Source organism: Barbus barbus (genome assembly GCF_936440315.1).
Source record: "Barbus barbus genome assembly, chromosome: 36".
NCBI lineage: Eukaryota > Metazoa > Chordata > Actinopteri > Cypriniformes > Cyprinidae > Barbus > Barbus barbus.
Window position 1 is genome coordinate 1593413 of NC_136714.1, and position 14088 is coordinate 1607500.

Below are 14088 nucleotides of genomic sequence, written 5' to 3' on the forward strand. Positions count from 1 at the left end.
AGCTTGTCAGAGACTTATAGATATATATATATATATTTTACAGAAGTCTCTTTTGCTCATCAAGGCTGCATTTATTTGATCAAAAACACAGAAAAAACTGTAATATTGTGAAATATTATTACAATTTAAAATAATGGTTTTCTGCTTTATTATCCTTTGAAATGTAATTTATTTCTGCGATCAAAGCTGTATTTTCAGCATCATTACTCCAGTCTTCAGTGTCACATGATCTTCAGAAATCATTCTAATATACTGATTTATTATCAGGATTCTTTGATGAATAAAATCTTTAAAATTTTATCAAAAATAGAACTCTTTTGTAATACTATACACTAACATTGAAAAGTTTTTTTGAAAGAAATTAATACTTTTATTCAGCAAGGATGTATTAAATTGATAAAAAGTGATAGTAAAGGCTTATAGATTTCTAACTGAAGACTGGAGTAATGATGCTGAAAATTCAGCTTTGACCACAAGAATAAATTATATTTTAAAGTATATTAAAATAGAAAACCATTATTTTAAATTGTAATAATATTTAATAATATTACATTTTTTTCTGTATTTTTGATCAAATAAATAGAGCCTTTATGAGCATAAAAGACTTCTTTAAAAAAGCATTAAAAATCGTACTGATCCCAGACTTTTGCATGGCAGCGTATAAAATCCCATTTTTACTACTTACAGTTTTCTGTTTTTTACCTGAATGTTTGCTGTTAAACGGCCCATATAAAAATCTGTCAAAGTGCATGGAAATTTGACTCCCAACACAATTGTAGTCACCAAAATGCATACGCTCTTTCCAAAACACACCTATGGGGTCAAAACCTTGACATTCATGACTAAATAAGAAAAAAATTCAAGAACAAACCGAATTTGTTTAAAAACCGAATATGGGTCAAACTGACCCACAACACAATTTTACATACCAGCACTAGATCTACCAATATAAGGACAACATTTAATGTGTTTCTGCATATTAATGCACGTTAGCTGTGCCTGCATTCACAGTATAGCATGACCTCTCGTACCCGTAATTAAAGCACTGTTCCAGGTTCATTCAATTCAAGCTCTGCTGAAAGCATTCTTCAACTCAAAAAAATTGCGTTAACTTAAGGCCTGTTCACACAAATAATGATAGCTATAACAACCAACATCACAGTAACATTGTTTATTACAAGCATGCTGCAGTTTTGATGTCGGAAACTTTAAAGCAGGATGGATTCTGATTGGCTGGCAATGGACCTTTTTCACATCTCAGCAGCGGAAGTCGTCACGGTTGGGTTAACTTCAAAATGGGAGAGTACCACAAATATATTTTTTGTATTTCCATTTGCTCAAATCGCAAAAGTAAAACTCCACGATAGTGTTTTCATGCCTTTCAATAAAAGGAAATAATTGAAAGAGACTGATAACATCAGTCAGAAGAGAGAACGATGTCAAATTCACCTTCCCTTCCACAGACGCTGCATTAGCCTTAACTAGTTCTTTTGTAATTTGATGCAAAGGTAATATATAATACCAATTATAGTGTTATAAATGTGCATACATTTTTTTAAACGATAGAAATATAAAAAAAACATTTGAGGATTTATGAAGCTGATGACCGTTAAACACGTCATCACATTTTTGTGAAAAGGGTCCATCTTTTAATCATTCGTCAGATATTATTTTCAAAAGTTATTTCCAATATGTGTCCCTGGAGCACAAAAGCAGTCTTAAGTCGCTGGGGTATATTTGTAGCAATAGCCAACAATACACTGTATGAGTCAAAATTATCCATTTTTCTTTTATGCCAAAAATCATTAGGATATTAAGATCATGTTCCATGAAGATATTTTGTAAATTTCCTACTGTAAATATATAAAAACTTCATTATTGATTAGTAATATGCATTGCTAAGAACTTCATTTGAACAACTTTAAAGGAGATTTTCTCAATATTTAGATTTTTTTGCACCCTCAGATTCCAGATTTTCAAATAGTTGTATCTCAGCCAAATATTGTCCGATCATAACAAACCATACATCAATGGAAAGCTTATTTATAATTTGAAGAAATTGACCCTTATGACTGGTTTTGTGCTCCAGCGTCACATATTTCCACTCGAGTCACAGCCGTGTAAAACCACTATAACGCACTGCTCATAAGCTGAATGCACGTTTTAGCTGAATAAAGCCTGAATCAGAGCGGTGTAGAGCAGATCCCGGAGCGTTCCTGTAAGCGAGGCTCAGTTTAGCAGTATTCGGGGTTCTGGACGAGAGCTCAGCGGCGACACACACAGGGCTGAAGCGTCGCGATGCGGTCGGCAGAAGCACAGGTGAGGTCTGGTACTGTACCTGGGGAAGGAGGAGCTGCTCTGGAGGCTGGAGGAGTAGGACTGTCTGAAGCCGCAGGAGGGCAGAGGATAGACAGGCTGATTGGGCCTGTGGGTCGGGGGACAGAGTTAGAGCCTCCGGCGGTGCATTTGCTGAAGACTCAACTGATTTCCAAACACTGAACACTGTGTCTGGGGCGGGACTAACTGTTTGTCTGAACAACCTCTCTGAAAACAATTCTAGCAACGCACACGCTCAACTTTAATACTAGCGCTTTCTGGATCACGCAGGGCCTTGACTGTACTTAACTAAAACTACAACTGAAACTAAAGTTACAGCTATACAGCAGGTATTGAACACATCACCATGTTTCTCAGTAAATATATTTCTAAAGGTGCTGTTGACATGAAATCTTCACCAGATGTCGGTAACAACCCAAATAATCCATACAAAGAAAACAAAACAAATACGTTCAGAAATTAAGTTGTGGAATAAAATGGAATAACACCGGGGAAGAGGCATTGAACTACTGAAATGTGTTTAATACTTAGTTCAAAAGCGTTTGTTGGGAATGACCGCTTCGAGACGCCTCCTGTAGCAGAAACTAGTGGCATGCGTTGCTCAGCTGTGATTTTGGCCCATTCTTCCACACAAACGGTCTTCAAATCTTGAAGTTTCTGTGAGTCTCTTCTATGAACGCTGACCTTTTGTTCTTATTTTCTATTGGATTCAAGTCAGGTGATTGGCTGGCCCTTCTAGCAGCTTTATTCTCTTTCTCTGAAACCAGATGAGAGTTTCCTTGGCTGTGTTTGGGATCATTGTCACCCGTGTTTCATCTTTATTATTCTGGTACTGTAGGTGTTGGGACTGAAGCAGCTAATATTAATTTCCACTGACGAGGGGCAGGATTGCTTTCTAATTACTGATAGATTTCAGCTGCTGTCTTGGCTTTCTATGCCTTTTTGTACCTCCCTTTCTTCATGAGTTCAATATGTTTTCCCTGCGCCATTCCATTTCATTATATATGTGTGTAATAAATATATATGTAATAAAATTTTGTGCTTCATATATATATGTAATTAACCTGATGCAAAAAGTACAACTGAAATAAAAATGGAAAAATAAATAAATAAGTGGAATATATATAAATATATATATTGATTTAAATGATGCACTCAAAAAATATTTCAGACTAAATTTATGAATAATGTATTGGAATTGCATAGAAAATGTTCATCCATTTGGTTAAACTGTTTGAAGTCGGGCACTCAAACAAATCAGGGCATAGTTGATTATGAACTATTTGCATCTGTTTGATTTGATTTCAATCATCAGATTTTCAAAATGCATTTATTCAAATCAGAATCAATCTGTTCACTGTGATAATTAAATGTATTCAAGTAAAAAGTATGCATGTGGTTAAAATATGGTTAGCTGTGAAACAATATTCAAGTCATTAAATGTATGGGATTGAAACTAACTAGATTTATTGCTAATAAATGCATAAACCTGGTTATTGAGCATTTAAAACACATTTGAGTTTTCATTTATGTACTATAAACAGATATGAATCACATTAAGTTTATTTGTTTTTAGTGAATTAGTCATGTGTAATCCAAATTTACATTTACATTTATTAATCGGATGCTTTTATCCAAAGCCACTTACAATTGTGGAATACATCAAGCGATTCATCTTAAAGAGGCAAATAGACAAAGGAAATGCTACAAAAGAGATGAGTTTTCAGCAAATGGATGCACAATTCATATGCAATTCAAAAACTAAATTTGTATTGTGACCCATACTCGGAATTCGTGCTCTGCATTTAACCCATCCAACCTGCACACACACACAGCAGTGAACACACACACACACACAGCAGTGAACACACACACACTGTGAACACACACACAGCAGTGAACACACACACACACACACACAGCAGTGAACACACACACACACAGCAGTGAACACACACACACACACACACAGCAGTGAACACACACACAACATGAACACACACCCGGAGCAGTGGGCAGCCATTTATGCTGCGGCACCCGGGGAGCAGCTGGGGGTTCGGTGCCTTGCTCAAGGGCACCTCAGTCGTGGTATTGAGGGTGGAGAGAGCGCTGGACATTCACTCCCCCCCCCTACAATCCCTGCCGGCCCGAGACTCGAACCTACAACCTTTGGATTACGAGTCCGACTCTCTAACCATTAGGCCACGACTTCCCCTGTATTGATTCCCCTGTATTGATCGTACTCTTGATGCTTGACGCTTGTTGTTACATTTGTAGGCTGGTCTGCGTAAATGTTCCAGGTGACCAATCAAATCAAAGAAGGCGGGGCTATACTGTTCACATTAACCCAGGTGAATTTTTTCAAATCTTCACTTTACGGCAGTACAAGGACCGGTGAATTATTCATGTTTCTTGGCAGAAATGTTTCCAGGTGACAGCTTGTTTTCTCAGGCCTTGATGGACGTCAGGTTAACGGAGAGCATGACTCTAGCAACACCAACACACGGCTTCAATCACCAGATCCACACACACACACACACACACACACACACACACACACACACACACACAGTCACTCATAACATCAGCTGAGATTCTCTCCAAATCAGCTCGCCACTTTATCATCACACAGAAGACCATGCAGATTAATATCAGCGATGAATGGCACATTATATAAAATAGTAAATAATAATAAAAAGTCATATTTTGAAAAATAAAATGTTTAACTCAAAAAGGAATATTTTTTTTTACATTGAGAGAAATACATTATGAGTGCAGCTAAAACATTGTCATATTTAATAATCACCTTTTTAATGAAATAATAAAAAATGTTATTCCTTTAAATCTAAATTTCATCTTAAGAACTACTTACTGACTACTTAAATATTCATGATTTATTTGTTTAAAATCAGTAACATTAAAAAACAGTAGTAAATAAACAAATAAAACTAAAACTTGAACACAAAGCGACAAATTAATGGCACCGGTCATAATAAAAAAAAATAATAAAAAGTCACAAAATTAGTCATTTCTTAAACTAAAATGTTCACAATGTAGCCAAAGAAGCCTACATTAATTTGAATGTAATAAGCTATTAAAGTCTATAAACATATCATATTGAGAGAGAATTAATTTATCATAAACATGGTTTCATTTATACAGTATATTATGTGCTGCTATAACATCATAAACTGAATATATTATAAGTTTCTACACTTTTTTTCTCATGCAATAAGCTATTATGCAATGGTAAACTACAATATGAGCTCAAGATTGGAGAAGATTAATGCATTATGACCATTATATTAAATTATATATTTATTAGTGCTGTTAAACGATTAGTTGCGATTAATTGCATCCAAAATAAAAATTTTTTTTTACATAAAATATGTGTGCACTATGTATATTTATTAATTTATGTATATGTATATGTATATATATATATATATATATATATATATATATATATATATATATATATATATATATATATATATATATATACAAACACATGCATGTAAATATAAGAAAAATATGTTACGTTTATATATTAAATATATTTATATTTATATATAATATAAAATATAAGAATATGAATATATAAATGTATAAACATACAAATATTTAAAAAATATATACTGTATGTGTGTGTATTTATATATACATAAAATATACACAGTACACACACATATATTATGTAAACAAAAAGTTTATTTTGGATGCGATTCATCGCTTGCACTAATATTTATATATAATATTCAATTCCATTGTATTAAATAATAAAACTTTGTGCAGTTATTACATTAATTTGCTGCACAGCTAAATGTACAGTGGCTCAAAAACTACTGGGCCTCTTCACATTAAAAGATGCTCTCCTGCATCAGCAGATATGAGGAGAGATGTGTGGACTCCGAAGGGACTTTAGAGGTCTTACCAGTTCATGGACGGAGTGATCTGGCCTTGAGGCAGTGAGTAGAAACCGGAGATCTCCTGCGACTGATGCCTGTGAACACCTGTAAGACAGCGAGAGGAGGACGGCCGTTATTAACACGCTGGGAACCTGCCTCCAACAAAGAGCCCAGCGTCTTTTCCCACAGTTACTGCTGACGAGTGTGACGCTGCACATGGAGCCAATGTGAAAGCTGATAGAAATTATTCAAAAATGCACTTTTACAAGTTGCTTTTCCCTGAAAGCAAACCAAATATTAAAAATTCAGCCATTAAACTCCAATACTGAGCCACCACTATTCTGATTTTATTTATTTATATAGACTGCCATTCAAAACCCCAGAGGACATCAGAAAGACTTTCAATATTAGAAAGGAAGAAGAGGAAGAGGAAGAGGAAGCCCAGGTGTCTCTCCTCCGTCACGCATGGTCTTAATGTGCTCAGACCTGTGTTACTTTAGTATCACTGAGATACAGTCTCGTATAGCTTTCTTAATACTATGAATCTGTTTTTATTTTTATATCTTGTTTTCATTTTAGTCAGTCAAGAGTTTAATAATGTTTTGTCATTTTTAGTATGTTTTTTTGTATCAGGAAGTCTCTTCTGCTCAGTAAGGCTGCATTTATGTGTTTAAATATACAGAAAAAAAAATTATATTGTGAAATATTATTTCAATTTAAAATACTGGTTTTCTATTTTAATATACTTTAAAATATAATTTATTTCTGTGACGCAAAGCTGAATTTTTATCATCATTGCCCCAGTCTTCAGTGTCACATGATCCTTCAGAAATCATTCTAATATTCGGATTAATTATCAGTTGTGCTGCTTAATATTTATTGATAATTGTTATTAAATATTTTCAAAATAGTCTTTAAATTATAGAATAAAAATATGTTTTTATAGCCTAATGAAAACAACTTTAATAAAGCCTAATGTAAGTTCCTCAAATTACATTTGTTCCTCTTATTTTTAATAGTTTAATTTCATTTCATTTGTAAAAAGCATGTCTAATCATTTTATTTAAAAAAAAACATGACAATTTAACAAATTATTATTATTATTATTATTAACAAAAATAGAGCCATATGTTGTTTTATTTATTTATTACAAATTATATTGTGTTTGAATTTTTCTGGATTTATTGTTTAATACACATTTATTATCAAAAACCGTGGTAATAAAATAAATGTATAAAACATTAACAATTCAAATGCAATCAAATGTAATGATTCCTTTGATTTTTGCCATTTATATTTAGGTTTACCATTTAAATTAAAACATGGAAGAAAAATGTGTGAGATGCCTTAAAATGTGAAATTATTACATTATCATTTTTACTTTGAGAAGTACAGTCTACTGCACAACAGTAATGTATTTGTGTCTGCATTTCTTTGACAGGTTGCTGTGAAGAGCTTGGAGTATTAAGTGTGTATTTAATAGTAGTTTTTCTCAAAGGAAATTGTGAAATGCTGGTGAAGTGACTCTCAGAGCAGCTCTGGAGATGAAGTTCATGTGTTCATGTTCTCATATATTGAGACGCAGATGGGAAATTCTGTGCATTATACTGTAAATGCCATTTTTATGACTGGATTCAGCATCACGGAAATCACAGAGTCCTACTCTTGGGTGATTTTAGTTACACAACACAGTAAAGAGCATTCATACGCAGCACAGATCTCTCTTTGCTTCAGGAACCTCTTATAGACTGCTCTTTCATATTTTCAGGACACTTACAGTTATGATTAATAAAAGCATAAACAGATGTTTCTCCAAAAATGCCTTGTTAGACATGGAAATGACTGCTAGATGAGTCAGTAGGAGTGCAGAACAGCTCATATTCAGATCTCTGACCTTTGATTGGCATTTTGAGACATCTTCTGAAGCTCTAGAGGAGATTGCAGAGGTCAGGACTTGATTTAATTGTAATACCGTCTAGGTTTTTTTCTGAACAGCTTCATATTTTCGAGTAAATCTATGGCTTAATGACTGAATTTGCATGTCGTCTGCAGGTAAAACCCTCTTGATGGCATTCTGTGATTTTATAATTGTAAAAAACAACAAAGCAGCAGCGTCACTGTGCTCTTCTGCAGGAAGTCATTTGTCAGCAGCACCCCTCAGTTAAGAGCGACCCCGAGTAACCTGTGTTTGCTGAAGAATGCTGCATGATGACTGTAATTTGCATTTGCTCTGGGCCTGTTTGTGAAGCGAACCCTCAATAAACCTGCCATGCTGGAATGTGACTGAGTCACTGGGCTTTACCTGAGAACCTGCAGCTCACGCTCCTCTCAAGACCTCAAGACAAAAGCTGCTTTCTAAACGCATCTTATTGTGAACGATTCATCTGTGTCTGTTCTTCACAGCTCTTGACAACATCATTTTTAATCAATCTTCTTATGGCTTCTTATCTGTCACTACTTCAGGTTTATCTTGACTTTAAGACAATTAAGCACAGCCCATTAGTGTAATTAACATTTTTATTTAATTATTTGAGCAAATTAAACAAATAATTGTATATATGGATACATATATAAATGAAAATGCATTGTGGCAAATGACTAAAACACTGTATAGACATTTAAAGTCACTTTAGAGCTCAATATTTATAATTTTGGCATATCTCTGAACAAGAGCTTATGAACTACAATCCACTGTGCATGTTTAGTTATTTTTTCTAATCAGTTAATGTGTCATACAACAAATGATATAAACAAATGTTACAATTATACATAATGATTGTTCCTCCGTTACAGTAATAACAACTGAATCAACCGTCATGCCATGAAAATCTCATAAGAAATAAAATGTTGATGATCCTAAAAATAGACCTAGTTTACTACTTTAGGTTAACAAACTTTTAGAGAACTGCAGAATAATAATGACAATAAGATGAACTGAAATGCACTAAATTTAGTATATACAGATTAAAATAAAAATGCTAATTAAACGGGCCAACATTTATATATTATAATATTTATTAATATTTGAATAATTTATGCATTTTTTTTTTTAACTACATGTAAAGCAGTTACAGTATTATGATTGTGGTTGCATTTATATGCTCAAAAAATAGTCATATTGTAAAAAACTATTATAATTTAAAATAACAGTTTTCTACGTGAATGTATTGAGAAATATAACGTTTTGCAAAGCTGTATTTTCAGCATCATTGCTCTAGTCTTCAGTGTCACATGATCCTTCTGAAATCATTCTCATATGCTGATTTGCTGCTCAGTTATTATTGGTGCTCAGTTATAACGGTAATGGTATTAATCATGCTTTTGCTGCTTTGTGTAAAGCATTTTCTGAAGACTGGAGCAATGACGCTATCCAGCGTTGATTATAGGAAAGAGTTTTAAAATATCCTGTAATAATATTTCAGACTTCATTTATGAATCATAATGTTTCCAAACTTTTGACAAATACTGTATACAAATTTCTTTCCATTTTATTTTTAACTCCTTCAATTCTGCATCATGTGTGAATCCTCTCTGACGGCACACAACCCCAGTTATTGGTCATGACTGCAAGTTAACATTTCTTATAATAACTCATTTTCAAAACAAGCCGTCAAAACATTCCCAGCGCAGCCGACAGAAGGTAAAATGAGCAATTCTTGATGGAAAACATGAACGGCAGACGGGCTGCCTTTAAAACAGTCTTTCAATATAAGACACGATCCACATGGCGAAAGTGAAACCGATCAAACCGATGCCTGAGATGACTGGACCGCAAGCGCAGAGAAAACACCATCAAGATATCAAACAAAGTACAGTAAAACGTAAACCCTTCACATACAGTAAGTGCCAGAGGTTCAAACATTCACTCTTTGTGCTCCACCGTGTACTTTACCTGGATGTACAGTCATGACACATTTCAGACCCGGGTCAACATTGTCATGTGAGCGTGTCGGGTCACGGTGCTGGAGTCTGGCACAGTTCACTGATTTACACCCGATGAAGTGAGTTGACATGAGCACAGGTGTCTGACCACAGCCGAGCCCATCAACCTCTTAAAGGGGTCATGAACTGCCTCTGTTTTTTTATTTTGTACTGTTCTCTGAGGTCCACTTATAATGTTAGCAAGATTTTTTACATCAAAAAACATCTTTTTTTTGTTTCAATCTTTCTGAAAATCCTGCGTCGAATTGTGCCTTGTTTGTAAACGAATCCGCGGGAAAATGAATTGAACAAAAGGACCAAGTTCTTACTGATGCGATCTGGAACTACATTAAAAATAAAGTTCATTCACTCTTTCCTAACTTTAGGATCAGAAGAAAGGTAATGCAAACTGTTTTTCCACAGCTTGGCACTGCATAGCGTCTTGTTTTCAGAGCATCTTTATCACTTGGTTTCTGCGTAGACCTGCATTTGCCTCTCTCGTTATTTACGCTACATGTGCAAATCGGTCGGCGGGGCTAAACAGAGTGATGTAGAATCGGTGGGTGGAGCTAAACAGAGTGATGTAGAATCGGTGGGTGGAGCTAATCAGAGTGATGTAGAATCGGTGGGTGGAGCTAAACAGAGTGATGTAGAATCGGTGGGTGGAGCTAATCAGAGTGATGTAGAATGGGTGGGTGGAGCTAAACAGAGTGATGTAGAATCGGTGGGTGAAGCTAAACAGGCAATGATGTAGAATTGATGGGTGGAGCTAAACAGGTAGTGATGTAGAATCGGTGGGCGGGGCTAAACAGGCAGCGCTGTAGAAGCAGGCGTTGATAATCCTCTGCAGAGGCAGTGTTTATCCACACTATTACATCACAGAGCAGAACATTCCACAAGCTGTCATTTTGGGAGACCAGCTTCAAAATAAGCTGATTTTAGACTAACGACAAAGTTTTGAGTTCTGAAACTTACAGGATGTTTTTATAGTACAGTGACCTCTTATACGTCAAAAGATCAAGGGAATTTTGGTTTCTCATTTCATGACCCCTTTAAACTACAGGTAATGGGAAATATGCCAGCATCTGTCATTTCTACTCAATTTACTTTATCAACAATCAATTTCAAAGTGAAGAGGGTGCAGTGAACTCATTCCTGTAGTAAAGATGGGTAATAACACTTGACTAGACGACTAGTCATCCAACAAACAAGGCCAGGTTTGCTTATGTGTTTTTGTGTTATCATATGAGATACATCAGGCTTTTATGGCTCACATATGACGGTACAGTGAGAATATGGAAAAAAAACAGCTTAGTTTTATTCAGAGAATAAAAAAAAAATGCAAATTGGTGCAGATGCTGATATATATATGGGCAAAAAGTAATGAATTTCTGATTCTTGTAATGTAAATCAATGAGATCTTTATATCATATAATATAGTTTAATGCTGTAATTTTCCTGAATATTTGCACAATATCAATTTAATACAATAGTTCAATAAACAAGAAGTTAATATTGTTTAGACACAGTATTGTTTCACAAATGCCAGAACTTGTCTCTGAGAAACACAGTGGTGATTCATTACTGAATGAATCCTTGTTTTTGATTGAAACAAGTGAGTCAATGATTCAATGACTCATTCATAAGACAATCCCCTGCTTCATTCTTGAGTGAATCATCTGTTTGAAGGAATTGATTGAATAAAGTTGCTGCCACCTACTGGCAGTTTTAATTGCATATTGAGAGTATATTTTCATTCTCTTTTTTAAGCCCAAACAACTAATGCCCATTCATTATCATTATTGATTGAATCAAAATATGTCTTTCTAAAGCTACTTCCTGTAATGTCTATTTAAAGGCAGTGTAGGTGATTTGGTTCAAAAACATGTTTTGTTATGTTGGTTGAAAGTCTCTTTGGAGGAGGCGTGGCTTTGGAGACTAATTTGCAGGGAGGGTGGGATCTTATGATTTCAAAGCTAGCTTGCTATTGCTAGCCTCTCTGAAATCACCTACCCCACCTTTAACACTTTGCTCATTTAACACAATAATCACTTTAAATAATGATGCTTTTGGGGGGTAACTTTTCAGCCAAAACTGGCGTGCGGTTAATTTGATTATTTAATCGGCACATCATGTAAATAATTAGATAAAAAATTCAATTGCTCATCAGCCCTATTTATAATACATATTAATAATGCCATTATTGCAGTTTTCTTATTTTCTTCACTATGAAAAAAGTAATATATTTAAAATACATTTATTTCATACTAAGTATAGTTCAAATCTATTAACATATCTACTCTCATATCGCTCAAGACTTACTGATATAAAAATTATAATTCAACTTTATTTGGAGTACAATTTGTGCACAATGCACATTTCTTAATATTGATCCTTAAATGTGTTTTAATGTCACTATTGATGAGGATTGCATGATTTTTGTCTTTAAATGCAAGATGTTTAAAGTGTACCTGAAGTATAGCTGCACTTCAGCACAATCAAATATCCTTCAGTGCATCTTTAGATGGACCTCAGCACTACTTTTGCATTATTAAAGTGCATTAATCAAAAAATTAGTTGTTCCAGTTTAGCAGACTTTAAGTATACCAGATTAATACACCAAAAGTACAATTAAAGGGTATTTTTTTTAAGCACATAAATATGTATTTGTAGCATACTTAGCATGAAATAAATGTATTTCAACTACATTTTAGTATGTTTATTTTTCACCATATTGCAAAAACACCTTTTTTGTGTTCCACTGACAAACTACAGCTCATGGGTTTGGACGGACATCATGTGAAAACAACAACACTGGTGTGTGTATTAGCTATATTACTGCTTTGAACGCAGCTCAACCGGAGAGATTTTAGGTCATGTGTTACCTGGTTTCTGGCTGACGTCTGTGGGAATGTGTGGAGGGCTGGGGTTGAAGTGATCGTAAGGCAGCAGCGGCGTCAGAGGATGCATCCCCTGCTGGACCACCGACACTTTGTTGGACTGCAAGAAACACACACACACACACACAATAAGATGCTGCTCAGTTGAAGTCTGATGCTTGAAAGCGGCGTGTGAGCGTGTCAGATTTTGAATACATTTGCTGAAGGAATCAATGGGAAGGAGCCATTTGATCGATACGCCTTTGATGATCAAGGCCAGCAGCACAAGAGCTTGTTTGCTTTCATGTCTGTGATTACAAATGGCCTTCAATAACTCATGTGAAATCCAGTTTGCTAATGCTAACAGCATGTTGTTTGACACGATGTGTCATGGCGGTTGCATGGCTGGAAGTAGCTGCATTTCTTGGCCAAACTTCTGACTGCTGCGCCTTTCATACGAGCGTCTTTTCATCTGTGCACATGTGTGAGAGACTTTCAGACTGCGTTTCCTACAGAATTTGACAGATTTGCCAAGTCCATTTTCTCCTTTCTTCATAATGGGTGCTCAGCATTAAACACCTGTAATCAAACCCAGGGATTAAAGCCACAATAAAGAAATCCTCTGGCTGATAGATATTTTCAAGCTATTCCATATACTGTCATTTCATTTCAATACTCGAGTCCAATGGCATTTTCTATGGCCAGTTTGTATAATGTTCAATCTGTTTTCAGTTTTCTACCCCAGTTTCTTGAATTTAGAAGGCATTTCTGTTCATTTAGGTGCCATTTTTGCCCCAAGCATCTGTTTATTTCTGATCCCTGATCTCATACACGACCATATTAGTGACTGAGAACTTTAACTTTGCACATATCGATCCACATGCACACTAACACTGAGATAAAACACCGCAAGAAAAGACTGGCTCATATTTCACCCAACATACTTATCTTGCAAAATTTTGCATCTTAAAAAGACAAAAATAAATCTTGCTAAGGGGATTCAGTTCCTGATGAACAACACAATATTTAAGTATAAATTAATT

General features: G+C 35.0%; 1 protein-coding gene across 8 annotated transcripts in view; it reads right to left on the reverse strand.

The window, feature by feature from the left end:
- Positions 1 to 14088, reverse strand: part of LOC306855709 (transcription factor 7-like 2) — a 54607-nt gene that overhangs the window by 13016 nt on the left and 27503 nt on the right. For all 8 annotated transcript variants that reach the window (XM_079394532.1, XM_079394529.1, XM_079394531.1 and 5 more), the window contains exons 4-6: positions 13052 to 13166; positions 6272 to 6350; positions 2339 to 2425 (exon numbers count right to left, since the gene is read on the reverse strand). In XM_079394532.1, coding sequence (XP_079250658.1) covers positions 2339 to 2425; positions 6272 to 6350; positions 13052 to 13166 — 281 coding nt within the window. The remainder of the gene's footprint in view (positions 1 to 2338; positions 2426 to 6271; positions 6351 to 13051; positions 13167 to 14088) is intronic.